The sequence below is a fragment of the Dermacentor albipictus genome, chromosome 4 (assembly GCF_038994185.2).
Source record: "Dermacentor albipictus isolate Rhodes 1998 colony chromosome 4, USDA_Dalb.pri_finalv2, whole genome shotgun sequence".
Lineage (NCBI taxonomy): Eukaryota > Metazoa > Arthropoda > Arachnida > Ixodida > Ixodidae > Dermacentor > Dermacentor albipictus.
In genome coordinates, this window is record NC_091824.1 from 120,106,141 (window position 1) to 120,129,442 (window position 23,302).

The 23,302-nt window shown below is 46.1% G+C and overlaps 1 protein-coding gene across 1 annotated transcript; it reads right to left on the reverse strand.

Moving 5' to 3' along the window:
* Positions 1-8,894: 8,894 nt before the first annotated feature.
* On the reverse strand, positions 8,895-21,219 carry LOC135916030 (alpha-tocopherol transfer protein-like). The gene is made up of 5 exons (XM_065449236.1): positions 20,674-21,219; positions 16,242-16,481; positions 15,228-15,421; positions 12,720-12,830; positions 8,895-10,611 (listed from the first exon to the last, which is right to left on the reverse strand). Exons 1-5 carry the CDS (start codon positions 20,828-20,830, stop codon positions 10,378-10,380), a joined length of 936 nt encoding a protein of 311 aa, XP_065305308.1. The 5' UTR covers positions 20,831-21,219; the 3' UTR covers positions 8,895-10,377.
* Positions 21,220-23,302: the final 2,083 nt, after the last annotated feature.

The following is a 23,302-nucleotide window of genomic DNA, read 5'->3' on the forward strand; positions in this document are numbered from 1 at the left end:
TTAGTGCGTGCTAACCTTGCTTTGCTTGTAAATGCTTGTAAATGCTTTGCTTGTAAATTTGCTTATAAATGGGCCCAAATAAAGATGAAATGAAATGTCCGTCTCCCGGCCATATACAGGGTGCTTCGGCTAACTTTAGCCCGAGTTTAAAAACGAACATAGCATCTACCATGTAGGGCGTGCTGCTGCTTAAAAAGCGACAGGGCAGGGACGAAGGCGTTGGCTGTGCGATTTACGCCAGCGATGTGCTTCGCTCGCGGCGGTTCATGTAGCTATAAGCAGGCGCAGCGGCAGCACACCTGGCTAAATGCTGTGTTTGTTTGTGCGCGGAACGCTCGGGAACAGTGCGATCACGACGCGCAAGTGGGCACGTCATCTGTTTTTTTTTTATTTCGCGGGCATTCACAGTAAGCTGAAAAGCACTAATACTTAATAAATAGAAAGACAGAAACTGTTTATTCGGACGTTTTCCAAACCACTCTGCAACTTTCTAATGGGATTTCTTTCCTAGCTTCGTTGCTTCAGCAGTTCGTTAATTAATCTCGACTAATTATCTAATTAAGCAAAATACAAGAAATAGCGCGACATACTACATACAAAATAAGCAACATGCATTTGGTCGCGTCGTCTTAGAGTGCGTGGGCATATTCTTAAACTGTGGATTAAGTTAGCTGAAACGCCCTGTATACAGTTAGCCTACGTATGCAACTCCACGAGGGCGTACTTATCCTATCTGTCGGACCCAAAAAACTCCTCAAAAAGAAATGCGCGGGCATTTGGCTGGAGAATCTTTCCTCAGTTGCGCCTGAAAATGTGACTTTGCGTAAATACAGTCGAACCCACTTATAACGAGCCGGTCGGGGTAAAAGGAGTGCGCATGCAAATTTCCGCAGCGCGGAAGAGCGACAAAACTGGGCGCACGTGTATAAGGAACGTCTAACGGAAAAGTTTTTAGACGTTTTTGTCTAAAAAATGTCGAATGGCATGTTAGAAGTAGGGTGACCGTCGGCGTTAACGAACAAACGGTGTCACGGACAAACGACCTCATAAGAAACAACATAATAAGCTGGCTTGAATGTCGAATAATTTCACACCGGAGCTTCAACAATCAAGGACGTGTTATCGTTTTCAACCCAGGGCGCGCACACGACGCCTCGAAGCCACTCTTCCATGTTCGTGCAGCAGGGGCTGACAGCAGGAGCGAAACGCCGGTGTCACAGCGATAGCAGTGATTATCGCAACGGTGTCACCATAGGTGTCACAGTGCCAGCCACCACGCTTGCGATCACTTCAGCGGCAATGAAGTAGACAGGCTCCAAATTCGTCACGCATCTCGTTCCGTGCTGGAAACACTGGGAGGCAGGAAGTTGGAAAAAAAAAAATTCGGCCACTGGCCCACGCATTGTCGCGGTCGTGGGTTCGGTTAAGTGCATTATGCTAGCTGTGTGCCTTACGAGCTGTTCGGTACATTTGTTAGATATTAACTGGCGTCATTTAACTGTGCTGACGCAGTTTGCCCTGTGTTTTGCGTCAGTGCTTCGTAACATCGGCTGTATCATGTGTTTTTCCTGATGGCCTACTGGCAGGATCTGCGTTCTCCGCCTTCGTTGTTCTCGATACATCTTTGTACGTCGTACGCTCGGAAAGCACTTTTTTTCCGGTAAGTGAAATACTTTTTACTTAGTTTTGAGTCAACAATATCTGAATTTATTTGCGTGTTAACTGACGACAATTACTGATGTTTGGCTTTTACGCCCTGCCGCTTCTCGTCATCACCTCAGGTAGCTTGTGCAGACAGCATTTTAACCTTATTTTGAGGCGACTGCACATTGATGTGTGGAGGTGCGTGTGTCTAAGATAGAGATTGTGTCGCCTCATATGCGCGTGAACAGGCATGATGTTACAGGTTCCTGCAGTATAAAGAGGTACTTTGAAAAATTTTATTACTCGAATGCCGGCGCTGCTATTAGTCATCTATTTCAATAATAGTTTAGCAACTTATTTGCCTTGGCCCTTTAATTAGGCTGCCCCGTTTGACCTATCGTTATGTGGGCAATTATTCAGCACGGACCATTACTTGGATACTGTTTTTTAATGCGTTAGCATTCTAAGGGTACTTCACCCACCTTCCGGAGGCTAATGATTGCTGGGTTTTAATGTCGCAATGACATCTTTGGCCAAAGAGCGCCAGGTCTATGGATATATTAAACGATTTATAATATAAATACAAACATCAGACCAGAATCGTAAGCATGTTGAAGTGTGCTATATAAAGGGGCAGATATTTCCTAGTTGAAAAGATATAGAAGGCCTAGCTAAACAATGCTGTTAAAGTTATATCAGATATTTCATCTGTGCGGGGGTTTGAGATTTCGGTGAGTATGAGCGATCAGTTATATGTTATATGCTATGTATGTGTTATACAGATTATTTGGACTTTTCAGTAACCCGGAGGCTATCTATCCGTGTATTTATGTTTCTGTCTATGTATCTACATATCTGTGTATGTATGTCCGTAGGTAACCGTTTTCCCGCCTACCTGGATCACTGCGTAGTCAGTGGTCCATCGGGACAAGGACCATCGGACGAACTTCGGTGACTAAGTATGTGGCAATGCGCACAGTCGACCGATCCTTTAACAGTACCGCCTGAATGTCGACTGGCCGGCCGGTCAGCCTCGTCGTGCGATGCGATGAGATGTGCAAGAGTAGCGCATGCGCACAAAGGTCACTCGAAGCTCAAGTTTCGTCTGCAAGGCTCTTCCCACAGGCATGGCATCGCGCCTGTCGCGATTAACTCAGTGCATGCTTCCCTGCTTATCGGAGACAGCGAATGCGCGAGAAACCGGACGCGTCTTTTTTATAACATATGCAGCTGCAGTCCACATGCACCGTAAGATAAAGAACAAAGCGAGCAAAAAAGGTAGGATACAGTTGCATTGAAGCTTTACGCGATTTGTTCATCCTTTGCATGCGCACTAGAGCAGCACACGTTAAAAAAACTCAGTGCCCTCCCATTTTGGGAAGAAGGATGACCAGCGAAGCTGCGTATGGGGGCTCCTTAACGGCGAACTGCACCTCCGCCGCAGGTCAGCCCGGTATTGCACTATCTTCGGAATCGACCCACGTATGGGGAGTGCTTAACACCTGCGTCTCCGCCGCCCCGGGTCGGTCTGGTGTTGCAGTATCTTCGGAATCGGCCAAGAGATGCAGAGAAAACCTCTTTAATGAGCCTAAAGATGGCTTGATTTGCAGGAGTGGTTCCCTCTTCACGAAAACTCATGCGCCGTATTGACTGCGACCGCCCTCTCAACCAACATGATCTGGTCGGAGAAGCGCGAGCTGGACAGCAGCGATTCCTACTGCTCTTGGGTCAAAGGGGGTAGAGGGTAGAGGACGCAAGACTGGATATTGTTTGCAATCTATGACATCATGTCGAAGGGCTCCAAGCTGTTCGCAGCATTTGCATTGTTCGTCGTACTGAGTAGGCAACATGAGATGAAGCCTCCTTGGCTGCGGGGAAGTGTTGGTTTGCAACAATGTGTCTCTTGCGTCCTACGTATGGGGAGGGCTTAACGCCTGCTTCACCTGCGCCGTGGGTCGGCCCGGTATTGTACCATCTTCGGAATCGGCCCACGTATGAAGAATTTTTGATCTACGCGTGGACGCAATCCGCCAGATCCTACCCATATACAGCTTCGCTGTAAAAAAGCACGCAAGCCAGGGGCACACGCTCCTGCTATCGCCAATGAGCCGGGAAGCTTGCGCCGAATTAATCGTTCCAGGTGCTGTGCCGCGCTGGTACGATGAGCCTGGCAGGCGGAACTTGCGCTTCGATTGATCTTGGTGCGCATGCGCTACTCTTGCAGATCTCGTCGCTTCACCGCCGTTAGAAGGCGCTGGCCGGTTGGCCTGTCGATGCTCGCGCGGTACTGTTAAAGGATCGGTCGACTGTACATACGTGCCAGTCGTCAACGAACCTCTTTGACTCCGACATAAGCCTCTGTAAGATGCGGGACTGAGTAGGTACCGCTGTTCGCATAAACACTTTGACGCCGAGTTCGAGCACTGCGTGTGTGCCAGTCGATCTACGCGGGCCTTTAAATGAACCTCTTTGATGCCAGCTTAGGTCGCTGGGTATGTACCAGTATAGGTGTGTGCCGCTTTGCAATCAACGTCTTTGACGCCAACTTGGCTGACTAGTTAGCAAAGGTGCCACTGGGAATGTACCGCGCTACGATGAAGAAATGAATCCCTCAAGAATATCCGGTGCTGAACGGTATAGAACCCACGTCACAAGGGTTCCTCGAGGACAGCAGCCCGACTGATCAGCAGGCTGCGCCACAAATGCACTGGGTATATGCGGCTTTTCAAAGGACGCCTTTCACGCAACGCTTTAGCAAGCTGCGCCATGAATGCACTGGGTATGGGCCGCTCTTCGATAGAGTTCTTGAAATGGGGATCCAAGACTTTGGTTCCCCAAGCGGCGTTCAGTAGGCTGCTCTCACCAATTTGAGTCACTGAGTGTGCGTCACTGAGCGTGCGGCAAGCGAGGGAACCATTCTCAGCGTTCGCAGGCAACGGCACGCAACGCTGCTTGTCTTGACAGCCACGCGCGCACTTCTCAGCAGTGCCAACAGATGGCGCAGCGTGTCTAGAAAGAAGCACGATAGAGGATCCCGGCTATAGAACCTTTCCGGCCTCTATAGCCCGGCTGCCGTACGACATGTTTAACAGCGTTCGCACGCACCGGTGCGCCATGTTTTTCGAAGGCCAAGTGCGGGCTTCACGGGGAAGTTCTTAACTGCGGCTTAAATAAATAAAGTTGTTTCGAGGTTTGGGCGACCCACAAGTGTCGCCTATAGCGTCTTAATTTTTTTTCCGAATGAAAGGTTTCAAATCTAGGGCGGGGACAGCTATGGAAGAGTTTAAATATTTTGTTGCTGTGGATGTGGGGATTTCTTCACCGAGCACATTACCCTCTATGCCTCTGTGCCCAGGCACCTAGCATATTACGACACGTTGATTGCATCTATAAACAGCTCACAAGATTGTTTAAAGATCAATAATGACAGAATTTTACTTGCTTTTTTAGAGATACCAAAGCCTTGTCAACGCTTAGAGAGTCTGTAAATTTAATTGACTTTCTAATTTTATTTATTTGATATGTTTCACAGCCGATAATAGCGCATAGGCCTCAGCCGTAAGGATACTTGTTTACGCATGCAGAATGCCAGAGTCAAGAAAGAACGGGCTGACTGCTGCATAACAAACGCCGGCTTGAGACTTACATGGATCGGTGTGAAACTCCGGGCAGCAGTACTTCGACCGAAGTTCAAGGAAGTGCATTCGAAGGTGCATCTCAGGGGCACGCTTATCGACTTCAATAAACATGTCACATTCCACAAGCTGCCGCTGCCACGACGGTGAAAGCTCCGCTCGAAGCATTAGATAGTGTTCTCCAAGTGGAACGCACATTTTTTCACTGAGATTCCTTACACGCAGTGAGAAGGGTTCCCTGGCTGTGGGCCGACTATTAAAAAGTATCGCACAGGAAACATTTTTACGGTTGTGTAACAAGAATGTTCAGGATCCAAGTTTACTTTCACATAATATGTGAAGCTGGAATATGACCTCTGTAGACGGAGTGACCACTCATTTGGTTCTTTATAAAGAGTTTCTACAGGGCTTGTCCTAAAAGCACCGGTCGCTAGGCGGATACCTAGGCGGTGCAAAGGGCCTAGTATGTTGTCCCCCTCAGCGTTGCGAGTGATAGATTATAGCACCATAGTCAAGGCGAGTGCAGACAAGGCTCCTGACAAGCTCAGGAGAAATTTGCGATCACTATTCCATATGGTGCACGACGGAATTTTTTAAACGTTCATCATCTTCACACATTTGCCTTCAGATATTTAGGTTGGGGGATCAAGGTTAGCTTAGAGTCTAGAATTATTCCCAGGGATTTGTGTTCACTGCTCACAGACAGTTCCTGTCGATTGATCATGAGATTTGGCACTGGTGCCATGCCTCGTTTGTTTGAAAAGAGTATACACGTACTTTTCTGGGCGTTTATTTTAAACACATTTACGTCCGTCAGTTTAGACAATTTGTTCAATGCAAGCTGCACCTGTCGTTCGCAGATAGAAACGTTGCATGATTTGAAACCTATCTGCACATCATCGACATACACAGAATAAAACATCCTGCGTCGAATGACTGTATACAGATAGTCCATTTTTACAGTAAAGAGTGGGCCACTAAGCACACACCATTGCTTCCTGGATGAATGTTCTAGATGAAGCATTGCCTACTCTTACAGAAAACGTGCGTGGACAAATAGCTTTCGACTGTGTTTAACGTATTTCCACGGACCCCCATCCTGGAGATATCTCGCAAGATCCTGAAGCGCCGTGTCGTGTCGTATGCTTTCTCTACATCTAGAAATACCGAAAGTAAAAGCTGCTTATGCATGAACACATTTCTGATGTTTGCCTCGATGCTAACAAGGTGGTCTGTTGTTAAAGTATTGAATTTTACGTGCTAAAACCACTTTCTAATCGTGAGGCACGGCGTAGTGGAGGACTCCGGAAATTTCGACCACCTGCTGGGGTTCTTTAACGTGCACCTATATCTAAGTACACGGGTGTTTTCGCATTTCGCAGGTGGCATATTGTGGGCCTATTTTCTCGGAACCCGCATTGAAAGGGGTCTAGTAGTTTGCTATATTATGGGAAAGAGATTAAGCGCCGGTTTATCATTTTTTATACAGTTGGCACAGACAGCTTGTTAGTGATATGGGCCTGTAGCTGCTGGCTAAGAACGGGTTTTGACTATGGCTTCTTTCCACGAGGACGGAATTCACCCAGCCGCCCACATGGCATTGAAGAGAGAGAGGAGTGTTTTCAGTGCTTCAGGGTGTAGGTACCTAATCATTTCATGCATAATGCGGTGTATCGCAGTACGCATGAAATTATTAGATATTACATCCTGAGAGTTGTTGCAACAAGTGAGAGACGCCTTAAGTTAAGCTAAGGCTACATAGGCGATTGTAGGCCTCATTCAATGAATCTTTGCGGTTAAGTTGCCGCTCTTCGCGTTCTTTGAACCTCAGGAAAGTTTCTGTATAGTGCGATTCACTCGAGACATATTGAAAGTCTTCGCCTAAACAATCCGCCTGATCTTCCAGGCATTCACTTGGGCTTCTTACTAAGGGTCGAGGATGTGTCTGCCGGTCTATTCATTTATTTACGTTATTCCGGGCTTTTCTTTCGTCCGTGTAGGAATTTATGCAGGAGATTTACTTCTCCCAACTCTCCATTTTAGCACGTCGACGTGTTCTTCAACCCTGAGCCTTCATTTGCTTAAAACTAATCAAGTTTTCGGTGGTTGGAAATTCGCGAAGTCGTCTTCAAGCTTTGGTTTGGTTTTTCCATGCTTTTTTACATTTTTATGCGAAGCATATTACGAGGGCTCAACCCAGCTCCTCAGGCGCGGCGGTGTCGCCTTGAAACCACGTGACACCATGACGTCACGACAGAGGAGAAGTGGCTTTGGCTCAACTCTTGCAAGATGGGCTGGGTGGGAATCGAACCAGGGTCTCCGGAGTGTGAGACGGAGACGCTACCACTGAGCCACGAGTACGATGCTTCAAAGCGGTACAAAAGCGCCTCTAGTGAATGCGGTGTTGCCTTAGAAACGAGCTGTTTCTAAGGCTCAGGCGTGCGTCGCTTGCTCAGGCGCACATTTCGTTGCCGCGCCGAACGCTGCGTTGCTCCACGCTCACCGCGTCCAATGTGGGGCGTCCAAGGCTAAGCAGAGTAACGCATGAGTTGTTTCTTCGTCTAGCCGAACCAAATATAGCCAAGCAACAGCAGTTCACCAAGCTAAACAGTGGTTCAACAACTAAAATAAAGGCTAGTATGCTTCGCATCCTGGGCTTAACCTTACCTAAGCCACAGCCATTTTTTTATTCCACCATACGATGCTTATTCGCCAGTCCGTTAGTTTGGCGGATACGTTTTCTGGCTGCCTCAATTATGAAACCTGTTATATACGGCAAAACATCGTCTATAATAAACGAGGCAATATCATCCCAGATTAAGCATGTTAGCTCTCGGAAACGTTTCTAGTAAGGTGATTCAACTTTCCACCGGGGAATGTGTGGTGAGCCTCCATCTTGTTTTGCTAAGTTTAACATAATCGGGAAGTGGTCACTCCGAAAGGGGTTCTTGAGAACGGATTACTCCAGGCACGGCATTAGTGTAATCGACACTATGCTTAAATCTATGGAGGAGTATGCGTTATGTGCCACGCATATAACGCATAACGTACGAGCCTTAAAGGCCCAAACACTCAGCATCGGCTCAACCCCCAGGATCCCCTTTTCCCCGGACACGGCTAAGCCACGCACGGTTAAACGCGGGAGGGTCCAACCCTCGTGTGCTCGGGTACGTGGTGTCGCAACACACCAAACGCCTGCTGACGCAGAGGCCCCTGCAGGGGAAGTGACATTCTATGTCCAGGGCAACGTGGGAACTCGATATGTGGTAATTCTTCACGAGGTTACTGTTACGTGCGCTCAGCAGTGCAAGAGGCCAGCCACATTATGCCAGTAGATGTAGATGTCACAATAACACAGAGTAAAATAGACGGGAAATGAGCAATGTAAGAAAGGAACTAAAGCAGTAAGAATACTTAATAGAGCAAGATAGAAGTCACACTGCAACAGAGGTAAAAAAAGGGTGTTTCACGGGGATGTTACCGTAGGGGAGAGAATAAACGAGGGCCATGTTTAGCGAAATGAATCTGATGTGTTGCAGTTTTCGGTGATTTGTATCATGAATCTAGGTATAGGGGGGAACTTTACATTGAATTTTGATAAATTTCAGCAAGTTGTTTTATTTATTATTAAAATAAGATGTGTTTGTCGGAGACGTTGGCATCATGGGTGATGCCGGGTACTCCCCTTCGCTGCTGTGAAGTCGGGGGTCCGTGCGGCCGACGAAGGTTCCATGGATGGTGCCGTGCCAAGTCCACGCCAGAAGAAGGGAACAGAAAAAGGTTTAGAAATAAAAGCACATGATCAAGTATTACAAAATCGGCTCCAACTCTCGGAGCACACTACATGCTAGAGTCTTTGCATGTCCGAGCCTCCCTTTGCTCACAGCAGTCCGGATGCGCTTTTTATGTTGTTTCTTTCCTTCTTTCCTTCGTCCAGGGAATTCACTGGCCAATCACAAACGTCGAACCTCCACTTGTCTCTAACGTGGCACATCTGTCTCCTGCGTGGCAAACCGTAACCCGCTGTTGACGTCCTTTCTCCGGGAGTCTCTGAGTCTCTGTCGTTGATCATTTGCCTCTTCGTGACGGTCACGAGGGGGCGGCGTCGTTGTCTTGAAGCGAGATGTCATTTCTGGGCGCTCGAAAAGCCAGAGATCTTGAAAATGACTGCTTCTCCGTAAGATTAAGATGACACGGATTGAGCTGCCTTGTGTGAACGATGAGGCGTGATCAGCATCCGTGACTGCCGCCTGCCTGCCGGTGAAGCATCCTTTGTTCTCAGAGATCGCCAGGCACAACATCGCTTGGCTAAAGTTACACCAGCTCGAATAAACATACAAACAAGACAGAATATTTAAAAATGTAAATAAAAGTCGGACCATGCTAGTGCATAGTTCACTGAGATTTCCTTTAAAGTGCACCAAGATTCGACCACTACATTTTTCTCCCATTCCCCTTCCCCGATGCTAAGTTGCAGACTTGCACTTTGATTCGGATCGACTTCACAGATTTTCTAGCTTATAACTGTCCCTTTTTTCTATATTCTTTTTTGTGTGTAGCCTGTTGTGTGGTACAGCCGTTTAGATAAAAAAAAGCGTGGATGCCACTGCTCATGTAGAAATTGTAGTAGTGACTTGGCGACCTTGTAGTCCATAAGCCAAAGCCCTCGGCAGCTTAAGGTATCTTCTCTTGAGTAGCTCTGTTCCTATGCCAGAGCCACTACACGTGGTTAATATTCACTGTAAAAGTTGTAGCATTTTCTTTTGACAACTCATGGGGTCTTAAGTTGTTGGAGGGCTCCAGACCGAGATGACGGAAAGTGTAAGATCTGCCACAGCTCTTATTCTCCGAAGATTGTATCCCTCCACCCAAGAAATAATGCAGGTACGGGAGCAGACACATCGAGAAATTTGTCTGACCATTCATCTGCATTCTTTTCATTTCAACTCTCCCTTATTGAACCGTAGCGAGAAATCAAACCTACTAACTCATGCGCAGCAGTCGAACGGTCAAAATCATTCAAGTCAGCTAACATGCTGACATATCAGAACATGGTCGACTAAGTCGTGTGCTCAATGGTTCAGCTCTTTTCATTTCTTCACAAAGAAGTGAGTTCCACTGGTGGATCGGGTTCGGTGGGAAGGTCGTCGTACTGGTCGGTCGTGGCATATCCAAAGCGGCTGCAAGCGGCGATGTAATCCTCGTCGGCGTCCACTGCCTTCCAACATTCCGCGGGATCCAGTGGTGGCCCTTGGCCTCGGTATTCCTCGGGCAGTGCCTTGGGTGAGATTTCCTCGTGTAGCCTTTTGAAATTTTGTCCATGTAAGCGTACCTGCGCGAAAAAAAACAGAGTACAGATGAAAGATGACTAGACAAATTGTTCTGTTTGTACAAGGCTGTTAATGAACTGGAAGATGTTACTTTTTAGGTGCAAGGTTTACACAACCACTTGAAGATATGTCAGCTTAAAATTGTAATCTGCGGACATGCATCGGGCTACAAAACATATGTCTACGCCTGCACGTGGCGTAAGCTTCCTCACAATCTGTCGCCAGACTTGCTGAATCATACTTAGGAACCACAATGCAGATTACTTTATAACTTTATGCAGATTACGAGTGGCAACATTTTCGATGCCTCAGGGCAAACTAACATTAAAGAAAAGAACTGTGATCCACACGACACTAGGACTGAAGTAAATACACTGAGAGGACAGTCTCAATGCATTCAAGGCAAGCATTGGTGCTTCTTGAGAGAAGCGCAGGTAGAAAGGAAGTCGGGAAAGTAGACAGGATGACGTAATTAGGTAATTAAGATGGCGGAGTCTAAGTATGGTATGGTATGGCAAAACTTTAATGAAGTACTGCAGATCGTGAGTCTTCACGAAGCGGGCCGCTCCCACGTGGGAACCGGAAGGCCGAGTAGGCTCATATATACTTTATTGCCTTTAAAAGGAACTGTTAGTTATTCATGTGAGCCAAATGTTAATAAAAACGAGCGGACTTTCTTTTTTAATTCCATCGATATTAAGAAATTTTTGTACATTGTTTTAACTAGGCAACAAAAAGTATTAAAGCACTTCTGTCAAGAGCCCCTGTTGGAGCGCATAATGTGAGCGAAGCTGGCACCTTAAATGACACTTTGGGTGATATTGCCACGTGACCTTGGAGAAGCCTTATGCGCAATACGCAGTGATCATTTTTAGTTTTTTCCGTAACTTTTAAAAATCGCCGGTTACAGATAACATAATTCTAGTCTTTGAACTAGACTATTCAGAAAAGCGGTCCTTACTTGCACTAGAAGTCGAAGCACATCAAAGTCGCCGTAAGAAATGCCCTGTTGTTATGAAGTGCTAACTTGGGTCTGTGGGTGCATCTATAAAAAAAAAGAAAAAGAAAAGAAAAAAAAAAGAACTAGTAACTGCACGAAGAACGGGACGTGCAGATTGAGACAGACGTCTGTTCGCATCGTTGTTCCACTTAGTTTTTTAACAACACGCTGTTTTACGTGTGAACGAAACACATGGGACGCCCATGTGTTTCGTCCCATACTTTGAGAAATAATATCTCGAAAGTTGTGTGATCCTGGAAATTAGCTTCAAGTGAATACGTCTTGCAAACTCACCAGCTACAACTTGTAAGTTGCAAGTGCCGCAAAGTGATTATTTAAAGGTTAATTATTAATCTTTAATTAGTGTAATTTGTCTTTCGGTTTCTCGTGCTAGCAATGTCCGCGTCTTCGAATAATCCAGATAAAGGACGACAGGAAGGAGAAGAAATAATTTATTATAAAGACAGGGAGGTTGTCCTGAGCTGGCATATTCTCTGGTCTGCTGCTCTGCACAGGAAAAAAAGAAAAGAGTACAAAGAAGAATGATGAATGATGATGACGACGGGGGGGGGGAGAGAAGCGATTCATATGTACACTAACATGAATTATGCTATATCGTACAGGCGATTTTTAAAAATACCGTAAGGCTTAAAAATGATCACCTCGTATAGCCATATGCTTTAAAGCCATACATATGACTTGGCTCCAGCTTACAAGCTCTACGAAGCGTAATTCAGGGTTAGGAGATCCATCTTTAACTGTAGTATATCATAAACTTAGAATGTAAATTTTTCTTAAATCTTGCGTGTTTAGTATTTTCGCAAAAAATTTAGTCGTGTAAATATGAGTTTGCTTCCATCAGTCACCATAAGTTTTCTCTTTTTCTTTTTCTTCTTCTTTTAGTGCTACTGATTTAGCCAAACCGGTTCAGTGGTTGACGAATTACATTATAGTTCAGCGTTACCAATCTGTTTGGCGAAATACAATCGGAGTTGAACTCGATATGACAGAACGCTGAGATCATCGACGTAGACAGCTCAGCCAAGCTAAAGTTGGCAGGATGTTCTTTATTGTTTTTTTTATTTCCTTGGGACGCGTCGCTTCACTTACCCTTTCGGCTAGCTTGGTTTTGATGAACGGCCTGACGAGAGCGAAGAACACATCGAAAGCATACGACTGTCTAACATGGTGGGCTGCCTTCAACCGTATAGGCATGCAATCCTGAATGAAAAAGGAAACGTACGGTTAGTGCTGCCGTATCGTTTGCGAATGCGTTCTTGTTAAAACAAAACACACACACACGCACAACATCTATTTGCTCAATATTCACGCACCTTCTGCACACACTCTATTTCTCTGCGTTCTCTCTCACTCTCTGCTCTCTATTTCATTTTGCCTTCAACAGTTATAACCGACGGGTCACCAGTGGGACGGGTGGGAATAAAAGCTCCCATAATTACCATTATCATCACCAGCAGCAACAGCATCATCAGCATCATCCTATTTTATGTCCACTGCACAGGACGAAGGTTTCTCCCTGCGATCTACAATTACCCCTGTCCTACGCCAACCGATTGCAACTAGCACCCGCGAATTTCCTAATTTCATCGCACCAGCTAGTCTTCTGCTTTCCTCTATTGCACTTCCCTTCTCTTTGTACCCATTCTGTAGCGGTAATGGTTTAACGGTTAACTAACCTGCGCATTACATGATCTGCTCAGCACCACTTCTTTTCTCTTCATGCCAATTAGAATATCGGCTATACCCGTTTGCTCTCTGATCCAAACCGCTCTCTTTCTGTCTCTCAAGGTTATGCCCAGCATTCTTCGTTCCATCGCTCTTTGTTTGGTCCTTAACTTGTTCTCAAGCTTCTTTGTCAGTCTCCAAGTATGTTCCCAATATATCAGCACTGGTAAAATGCACTAATTATACACCTTCCTTTTCAATGATAATGTTAAGCTTCCAGTCAGGGGCTGACAATGTCTGCCGTATGCGATCCAACCCATTCTTTATTCTTCTATGAATTTCCTTCTCATGATCAGGACTCCCTGTGTTTAATTGACCTAGATAAGCGTACTCCTTTACAGACTCTAGAGGCTGACTGGCGATCCTGAACTCTTCTTTTCTTGCCCGGTTATTCGTCATTATCTTTGTCTTCTACATGTTAATCTTCAGCCCCACTTTTACACTCTCTCTGTTAAGGTCCCCAATAATTTGTTATAACTCGTCTGCAGTGTTTCTGAATAGAACAATGTTATCGGCAAACTGAAAGTTGCTGAGGTATTCGCAGTTGATCCTTGATTGCGCCCAAAATTTTCATTTGTCCCTAATCGTCTGAGTTATTGAATAATAGTAAGGAGAAAAAGAAGCCGTGTGCACAAAGTGGAGAAAGCACGGAGTGGTTGCTCGGAATGTGCGACGCTTAAATCTGCGCCCAAGAACTAGAACTCAGAGAACTCGTCTATGTGAGTACTTGATGGGATTAATAGGTTCGATGGGTCCTTGGTGTGTTCGCACACTTAAAACTGAGCTCCTATCTTCTCAATATGGCTGCCGAGCGTTCTTTCCTAGTCTCTCTTGTTCATCCACAATTTCCTGACTGAGGACAGAGCAAACAATTGCCTGGCTTCGAGTGAAGAGAGAATGCTGACAGGAACGTTGTCAAGAAATCTGACAAAAGGAGTCCACCATTCTGGCACCATCTTAGGCCTCTGTATGACACTCATCCTTTTTGCAAAGCCCAGTTCGCTATTCGAGCGTCGGTCACATTATCCTTAGCCCATAAGCCTTGAGTTGCCTACGGTGCGTTGGTGGACCTCTTGCATGGGACAGCCATGAAGCTTACAACAATGCTGTCCGCACATATGGTGAAAAACGAGTATGATTGTAGCTTACTCGTCTGTGCGAAGTGGGTGGCAAAAACTGATGTAAAGTGACATTATGTTGAGTCCAGTCGTTCAGGCCAATTGTTCTTGGGCCTTGCTAAATTTGACCAGCAGCCGCACGATTAGCAAAAATCAAATTAGCTATGTTCAAGAGAAGTGATGGCTTTCGTACGAAGTGGACGATATCACGTGAAAGAAAATCGCGTCTTGAGAAAACGTCTGTTTCGAAATTTCACGCCAGACCTCATAGCGTCCCTACATTGGTACAATGCGCGCTTTCTGCGTGCAGATGTGTACTTGTGCGCCATGGAGTAAGAAATAAAGACTGCGAAGCGTCATGTGAGCACGGGAGCATCGCATGACAGTTTTGAAGCCTAGTCATAGGAAACGTAAAAGAAAGGCTCTTGGGAAATAGACCCTCAACACGCGATTTGCAACACGTGATAGAAAAGCGGCAATTTCTATCCGCCGAGCTTGCTGAACGTATGTAAACAGTGCCTTGTAAGGTCCGAAAACCATGGAGAGTCTATTTCCCAAGAGTCGACGCACTGCTGGATCCTGTAGTAAAGGACGGGGGTCGTCAGATATGGCTGGCTTACCGTGGCTAACACACTGACGCTATGCTCTCGCTTTTTGCTTCCACCATGTTGTGTGCCAAGTGATCACGTGGCACACACGATCACGTACAACTCTAGAAGCTCGAAAAACGTTGAAGAGAAAATCGCTTTCAAACCTGTAAGTATTCCAGACCCCTTCTGATGAGACCGATCCTAGTGTATAGTAGCTTGTTCACCGTGAATCCGCCATAGTCTATGAGTAGCACTATTCCTAGGACCTGTGCAGCTGGGTCACGAGCCAGGTGCTCCAAGCAGAACAAGCCGGCCCTGTGTAGATCCGGGTAGGACACTTCGTCGGGCATCCATGAACCTGAGAGGGAGGGAGATCGTGGAAAGGAAAATGCACGATTTTCTTCCAACTCTTATAGGAAGCACGGCTCGGCACCTTGAACCTGCAAAAACGATCAGTGCGAATGTTCGGACAGCTTCTCGCTCTTTCTCTTTCAATGCTTGCTTGTTGTATAGAACTGCAATAGAACCTTGTCATAGCGAGGCTGGTTTAATAAAAGGTTGTTATACGGAGGGACGCTGTTGCTTTGCGTTAATTACCAAACACCGGTCGTGCCCTCCGTGTGCGTAAGCCTGCATTCTCAGTCTGTCAGCATCATATCGGGATAGCGATTACACGGACGAGAACTGGCACATTTAACATGGTATGGCCGATGGATTATAAAGTGTGTCCAAACTATCATACGCCAAGGTTTAAAAATATGAAGATGCCACGTAACTAGCAACTAGGTAATATTGCTTGCCGTTGCTTGGAGATATCAGACTACTTTTCTCTGCGTTACGCATAATTACATAACTAGCCTTAATTATTTATACGGTTTCTCGAATATTATAATTAGATAAGTGTCAATGAGAAAATAGTAGAGCAACATGAAAAGCATAAAAGTGTTTTCCCGAGCGTTAACGAAGCCCGCGAATACACGCAAAGTCCCTCGAGCGGCCAGTCGCAGGTCAGTTATCATCATCATCATCATCATCATCATCATCATCATCATCATCATCATCATCATCATCATCATCATTATTATTATTATTATTATTATTATTATTATTATTATTATTATTATTATTATTATTATTATTATCTACGTATTGACTGCTCAATAAGCACAGGTCCTCGCCTGGTTTCACAAGCAGCACTGGCCGCCCATAGACGTCCTTGTGTGGCAGAACCATGACCATCTTGCGAGCCGCCGGTGGCGCCGTGGAGGGCAGGAACTCGCGGTAGAGAGAATCGGTGGCCGCTCGGTTCCTGTAGTAGTTCCTGATGGTCTGCAGGGCCGCGTCCACGCTGTACTTCCGTACCCGCAGAAACCGGAGCAGGAATTCGGCGTCTCGGTTGGCGTTCAGGCCCGGTTCGACTGCGATGAAGTCCAGGTGACAGAGTGACAATATAGGTGTCGACAAGTATATCATATGACTCATTTGAAGTTTTGAAAAATGAGCACACAGGGCTCTTCAGGGCCGGATATTCTATAGTCTCAAGTACACTACTCGGGAAGAAATTATGAAAAAAAAGGGAACCAATGACAAAAAAAAGTGCCCTTCCACCCTGTGAACAAAAAGGATGACCAGCGAAGGTGTGTTTGTGTGCCCCTTAATGTCAAACTGCTCCTCCACCGTGGGTCGGCGTGATATTAAACTAACTTCGGGATCGGTCCACGTATGATGAATTGTTGGTCTACGCACAGATGCGATCCGCCAGACCCTAGCCATAGGCAGCTTCGCTGTGAAAGAAAAAGGAAGTCTCAACAAGCTCTAGACACACAAACACAAGTCACAAGCATAAAATAGTCTCCCTATACGGGAACCCGCACCGTGATCATGGTACAGGGGCTGGGACAGTCATTCATTGCACAGGAGCGAGTGAGTGCACATAAGTCCTTTCACGTATACAACTTGAATTGAGTTGGTGTGTTTATTTGCAAAAATGTTGCGGGGGGACCAGGAAAAAAAAGCTGATTGAACAGTTTGAGAGGACCAGGTCACCCTACACACACGTCGGCATGACGATAGTTGCAACAAGAAAAACATATATACAATGCATTGTACGTGGCTTGCGTACAAAGGTTCCAAAGAAATCACACTTTCGCGTGTCAGAAACTTATACAAATAATATTTTCGCTATATGCGGCCTCAATGTTCGTAAATAAATGTGACCACGTAAGGCACAAAACTGCCGCGATGTCAATACTACAGTGTGGGTTCAAAAATTACCATTACGACTGCGCTTCCAGTTGAGACCAATAAAGCCCAGGTTTCCCCGTCCACAAACGGCATACATCAAACGCTGCCAAAAATGCAGAACGAATCTGACTTTGGTAACACTTTTCATGCTCTAGAAATTATCGTAGCTTTCTTCATTAGAGTGCATAAGCAGTTCATTACCACTTCTTCCGAGGCGTGTGACTGTCATCGATACAATGTACAGCGGTGATCTGTAGCGTCTGCGTTAGCTCGCGTTCATCATAGGTCGATGTCTGGTCAAACAACTTCGGAATGCTGAACTCATAAAACAACGTGGCAGAAGGCCACATATGCAGTGCTTTTCTGACTATTCCTTTCACCTTTCCAATATAAACATGTGGCGTAAAGCTAGTAATTAGGAGGTTAATTGATGTAATTAGTTTTGGTTAGTGGATTACTTGAAGATAATGATCGCCTGGGCAGATAATTTATCTGTAGTGGCATTAGTCGAGGAAATTTCGTAGTTTCTTTTTACAGTGTGTGTGTGTGTGTGTGTGTGTGTGTGTGTGTGTGTGTGTGTTCGAAGGAAAAAACACAAGACGCTGCATATATGACGATATAAGATTACCATTTCATCAGAAAACGCTGAAAATGCATCAACGGCAGTTGCCATTATAAATAATAGATACGATTATCAAATACACATGGGGAACCTTTAGAGATCGGTAAATATGTAATACCTTATCCGGAGCCATCACCCCGCCATTGTGTAAAAAATAGCGGCGGGGCTTTTGTGTTTCAAGGATGATCAGACGGCCCCAAGGAACTCATGATGACGTAAGCGGCGCAAGGTGAAGCTTATGCTATGTTCAGACTACGTTCGTAAGGCGCCGATTTTTCGTAACATGCGTAAGCGGAAGCGCAACAAGCGTATGCGTCTAGTTCACACTGCGAACGTAAAGGTACCAACGTGCGCACTTCACGCGAAAATCGTGGGTGAGAGTGTTAAAGGGTCGGCAACATTTACGACTGTTATATTACGACCGTTGCGACACAGCCAATGACCGATAAGCTTTCGGTTTTCAACAACCGGTGACGACACTTCCGTCCTCCCGTCTGCAGACAGCTCCGGGCGCGGGAAGTGCCATTCCACCATTCCGTGCGCACGATTAGGTTGGCTGTGTTCGTGAAAGTTTGTGCAGTGCGCCTTGCGAGACTGTTTTCAGTTCATGTGGTTTATCCGCTGAGGAAATCGATGGCCAAAGGTGCATGCTCCAAACTTCGATGAGTGGTCTCACTAGGTTTCCAAAGAAGCGGAACTGCGGGGGCGACATGCGCATGAAGTTATGAAACATCGCAGCGTCAACTCGGAGCTTGGCGAAAAGGTTGTGAAAATCGCCGTCTACGACCCTATCGAGAAACACTTGCCGCACCCAAACCCTTCTGCGTCGCCTCCGTCGTCTTTGGGCGACTGAATACATGACTATAAGTTTGTTTTGAGCGTGAATTTCTTCGATCTCGGCCAGCGCTCGCATGCTGACAGGAGTCATATTGGACCGCTGGTGACGTCGATTCTGCAGCTCCAAATTTGATTGGCCTGTTGTAAAAGCCGTAATTTACGCAGCAGTAAATGTGAACAAAGGTGCCGGCTTAACTGCCGTAACGTTTTTTACAGCCGTTACGTTCGATACGCCAAAAGAGCTGTTACGCGCGTTCCGACCGTAGTGTGAACATAGCTTTACTTTTGTGCGAGTTGTCCAGTGGCAGTCCAGCTCTTTCCTGAAAGGCTTTCTCTTTATCAAGCAGGCCGATAGACGCAGTGACACACGGATCACCGCTCCACCTGATAGTGCTGATAGCTTGTCAGTCTGTAATTTCACGCACGCCCATCTGTCTGTGTCTGGCAAAGCCGCCGAACGAATAAGGAAAGGAGCGCAGCCGCACTCTTGACAGTGAACATACAGGTGACCATCGCTCTAACTTCCTTACGTTTAAACTGTGTTCTCTAAGGCTGTCAGCAAGGCACCGTCCCTTTTGTCTTACGTATATGCTGCCACAAGACAATGGCAGTTCATATGCAACTGCCCCTCAATAAAACAGTTTGCATCCTCTTAGAACAACCAAGCAGTTTTACGGCAAGAGTTTGTCAACCGGCACAATTTGCACAGTTTATGTGGTGGTGAGAAAACTACTCTTGCTTTCACCCAACTAGTGATCTTCGGTGAAACATGTGTTAGCACTGCGTCGTTGGCCTGCTTGATCAAGAGATAGCTTTTTTTGGAAGGATCGCGGATGCGCATGGTGTATAAAGGCACGAATTTCTCCGAGGATAAACAGTTGAAGTGAGCGCTTCGTGGTGTCTACGTCTCCCTTTTTGTCTGCTGGCGTTAAAGTGCATAGTGCGGCCAGCCCAAGGAGGTTTAAAGAAACTGGAATTTTTTAAAACTTCCTTAGGCCCACCGCGCGTCAAGGGCTACAGTTTGCCGTGGCAAAGCCCGAAACACTGTGCTCGTGGATAAAAAAGTGGATACGTAATAAAGAAAGCATTACGTGGCCGCTATTCCGAACAAACGGCTTCAGCTGTTGTAGGGTTGGACTTGCCAGTGTGCAACCGACAGTGCACGCTTTCAAAAAAAGAAAAAGAGAAAAGGAAGGGGTGAGGCGGGGGAAGGTCAAGTGCCCCTCCCACACCCTCTTTTCCCCACGGTAAGTACGCCTGTGAAAGAGAGAGAGAGAGAGGCCCAGCGGTCATAACGACGCTGCCACAGGCCAGTCTGCGATTATCTTTACTGATGCACGCACGCGAGAAGAGTACGTTAAATCAACACTAAATGAAAGCAGTACGTCATCCGAGACTTGACTCGTGCTTTGTTTTTTTTTCTCGAAATCTCTCCCCGTTCGTCCGGTGAAAAAAGCAGAAAGATAGGGTAATCTAATCCTTCGGCCGTGTCATTGGCCGCAGCCACGGCGCTAGTGGCGCGTCCGGTCTGGAAGTCGCCGTCGTGCGCGTTGAAACCGGAAAGCTGGCGAAGTCCGTTCAGTTGTACTACGTAGTTTGTGAAGTTTAAAACGCATTCACTCCTTCGCGTCTCACTTGCTCTCACCTCTTCATTTTCTTGACGATGTCATGCGCCGAGACGCGAGAGTTTTCGTGCGTGCACAGTATATACTGTGCGGCGAGTGCTTTCACAACGCTCGCCCAACCACCTAGCCGACGCCGGTATCCACCCACGACGTCGAAAAGAGCTAAGAAGCTATCGTCTTCCGCATCCGTAAATGCGCAACGTCCACGCGGAATCTCGCGACGTTTTCGATTCTGCTAGTGACGAACGCGCTAAAATGTACTGCTGTTCATCGTCACCTCACCTTGCAGGAGCCGCGTGAGTCTTGCCAGCGCGTCCCGCCTCTTCGCCGGCGTCTCGCCCAGTTCCGCTTCCGCCACGCGCTGCAGTTCGACAGGAAGTGCGTTGTCCGAGCCGTCGAACGTATCGTCGGGACACTTCTTGGTGTATACGCCGGACATCGCGCAGGGTGACAGGGTAATCGCACGAGCGTCCAGAAGAGTTGGCGAATTTGTCAGATTTTGAAGTACGAAACGCTATGACAGAGGAGAGAGGCAGTGCCGCACGGGATGGCGCGTGCGGCCACGGCACGTGCAGCCGCCGCGACTGTAAAGAGGCCACGGAGAGAGAGAGAGCGCTTGGCGAGACGATGCGAAGCGCGCGACGGCTGCCTCGAAAGGAGAGATCGTACGCGTGTAGCGCGAGATAAGCGAGCTGGAGGGTAATCCCGCTGCGTTTCCTTCCGCACTGTTGTAGCCGCGCCGTGTTGTGAGCCGCGCTGTGTTGTCTGCGCTCTGCCGTATCCGTCGAATGGCGCGTCAGAAAAACTATAATTGGACACACAGCCTCCTGTAAACTCGCACCGTGCCTGCTTGAAGAGCTTACAAAGATTTCTCGTGTTGTGTAAGTTGTATTGTTTCTGTTCGCAGTATATATATATATATATATATATATATATATATATATATATATATATATATATATATATATATATATATATATACACACACGCCGTTTCGCCCTAGAATATGAGTACGTATGATGTGAAGTGTCGTTTATCATGAAACAACACGCGACGCCATTTAATCATCCTGAAAAGCGAGGATGCTCGGTCATGTCGCGGCAAACTTTGGTAACAACCATTATTCTTGTGGTCATGTATGGAACGACTTCGAACGGTTTTCTGCGTTCTTTCTATGCAAGCCTCCTCTCCTTTGGTATACGTATACGATGATGACGGACCAGGCCATCATCTGAGAACCACCCACGAACTTATCAACAACCAAGACTACCGTAGGGACCATCCACACATGCCTGTAATGCTTAAGGCAATCGGAGCATTTATCTTTTCTTTTTCTCTTTTCTTAATCAAGATGGTATAAATCAAGACTTGGACATGGTCAAATGGTTGTTTTCTCAGACGTGGAGGAATTTCTATTTTCGCCAAGACAACTTCTTTATTATTTCTCAATATATTATGTTACTTCTTTAATTGATCCCTCAAAAAATTTTCGCTGTATTTAACAATAACAAAATGTATTTTCTAACGCCATCCGACTATATGCCAATTCTTCAAAATGGTTATATGCGCCGTCAGTAAATCAAGAGCTACCAACTAATTCACTATTGCCAAGTGAATTTTGAAGTTTGACCAATTGCCCAGTGTGGGTATGTTCCGCTGAGAGTACTATTGCGATTAACAACTACTGCGACTAAGTGGAATGGTTGGGCACATTGAAAACATAGCCCATCGCACAAGTGACTCTTTCATTGCTAGCAATGTATATTTATGCTCACAAGTACACGCAAGTACGTGCGTATAAATGCGTACAAAACGAAAGCAAAAAGGAATGATATGTACACGTGTTTGCCCCGTCTAACTGTACTTCAATATGATATCGTAAATGCAGGCCAACAGTATCCTCCACGTAAGTACCGTGTGTATCTGATGATTAAAAATAGATTATTCGAGATAAAGTGAGATCAGAACAGGACATCAGAATTCACACTATACTTGTACATTCGATTGTTCATTTAAAAGTTTTCGCTGCATATTTTTTTTTCAATAAATGGCGTTTCATCATTTCGGTAAATAGATTCATATCAGAAACACAATTTACAGAACAAGGCTTCCGTGTGGAAGCCGAAGAGTCTGACCCCTTCGACATCACCACTTTGACCGGCATTTTGTTGTCTTCCTAGCATCAATATTGCAACTGCGCAATTTAGATCACACAGTACTCAAAGCATGAACTTTTGCTCGAAAAATTGTGCATAACACCTTTTTCAAGAAATGGGAACTCAAAAGGTTTAGGGAAATGCATCGCTGTTCCAGATGAGTTTTTTCGTGCTCATGTTTTTTTCCAGTGTGTAAATTTTAACCGAAACAAAATTTTCAGCTTTTCTTTTTGTTTCTTTGTTTGGAGAAAGGAAAAAAACACTAGGAGGGAGCATTACAACAGGAATATAGTCTCAGCAAAAGCAACCTTTAATGAACCCGACCTTCCTTTTCTTCGCGGCTGATCTGTGTCTTGACTCTTGGGAAACAGGCCCTTCGTGGTTGCTGGACTTTTCGAGGCAATGCTTGGTCTGCGCTATCTCTTAATGATGCCTCCGTAATGATCAGCCGGTCTCCACCCGCCTCTTCGCTGCGTTCTCTTTCATACTGCCAGCCAACACCGCAGCTAGAAATTGCTGACTTCCGATCACGTGATGAAGGCCTACTTCTCCCGAGTCTTTCCTTTACCAGTTTTTTTGTTGTTGTTGTTGTTGTTGTGACTAGGCTTCAAGAGTGTCACGTGCCGCTTCCTCTTAATATTTTTTTCTTTATCTGTTATACACGCTGGCGCTTGGTGGTGATATCTGCTGGAAGGTCGCCAAAACACGTGATCTGTGGCGGGACATCCGAGACTGCGTCCCCTTCATTAAGCTTC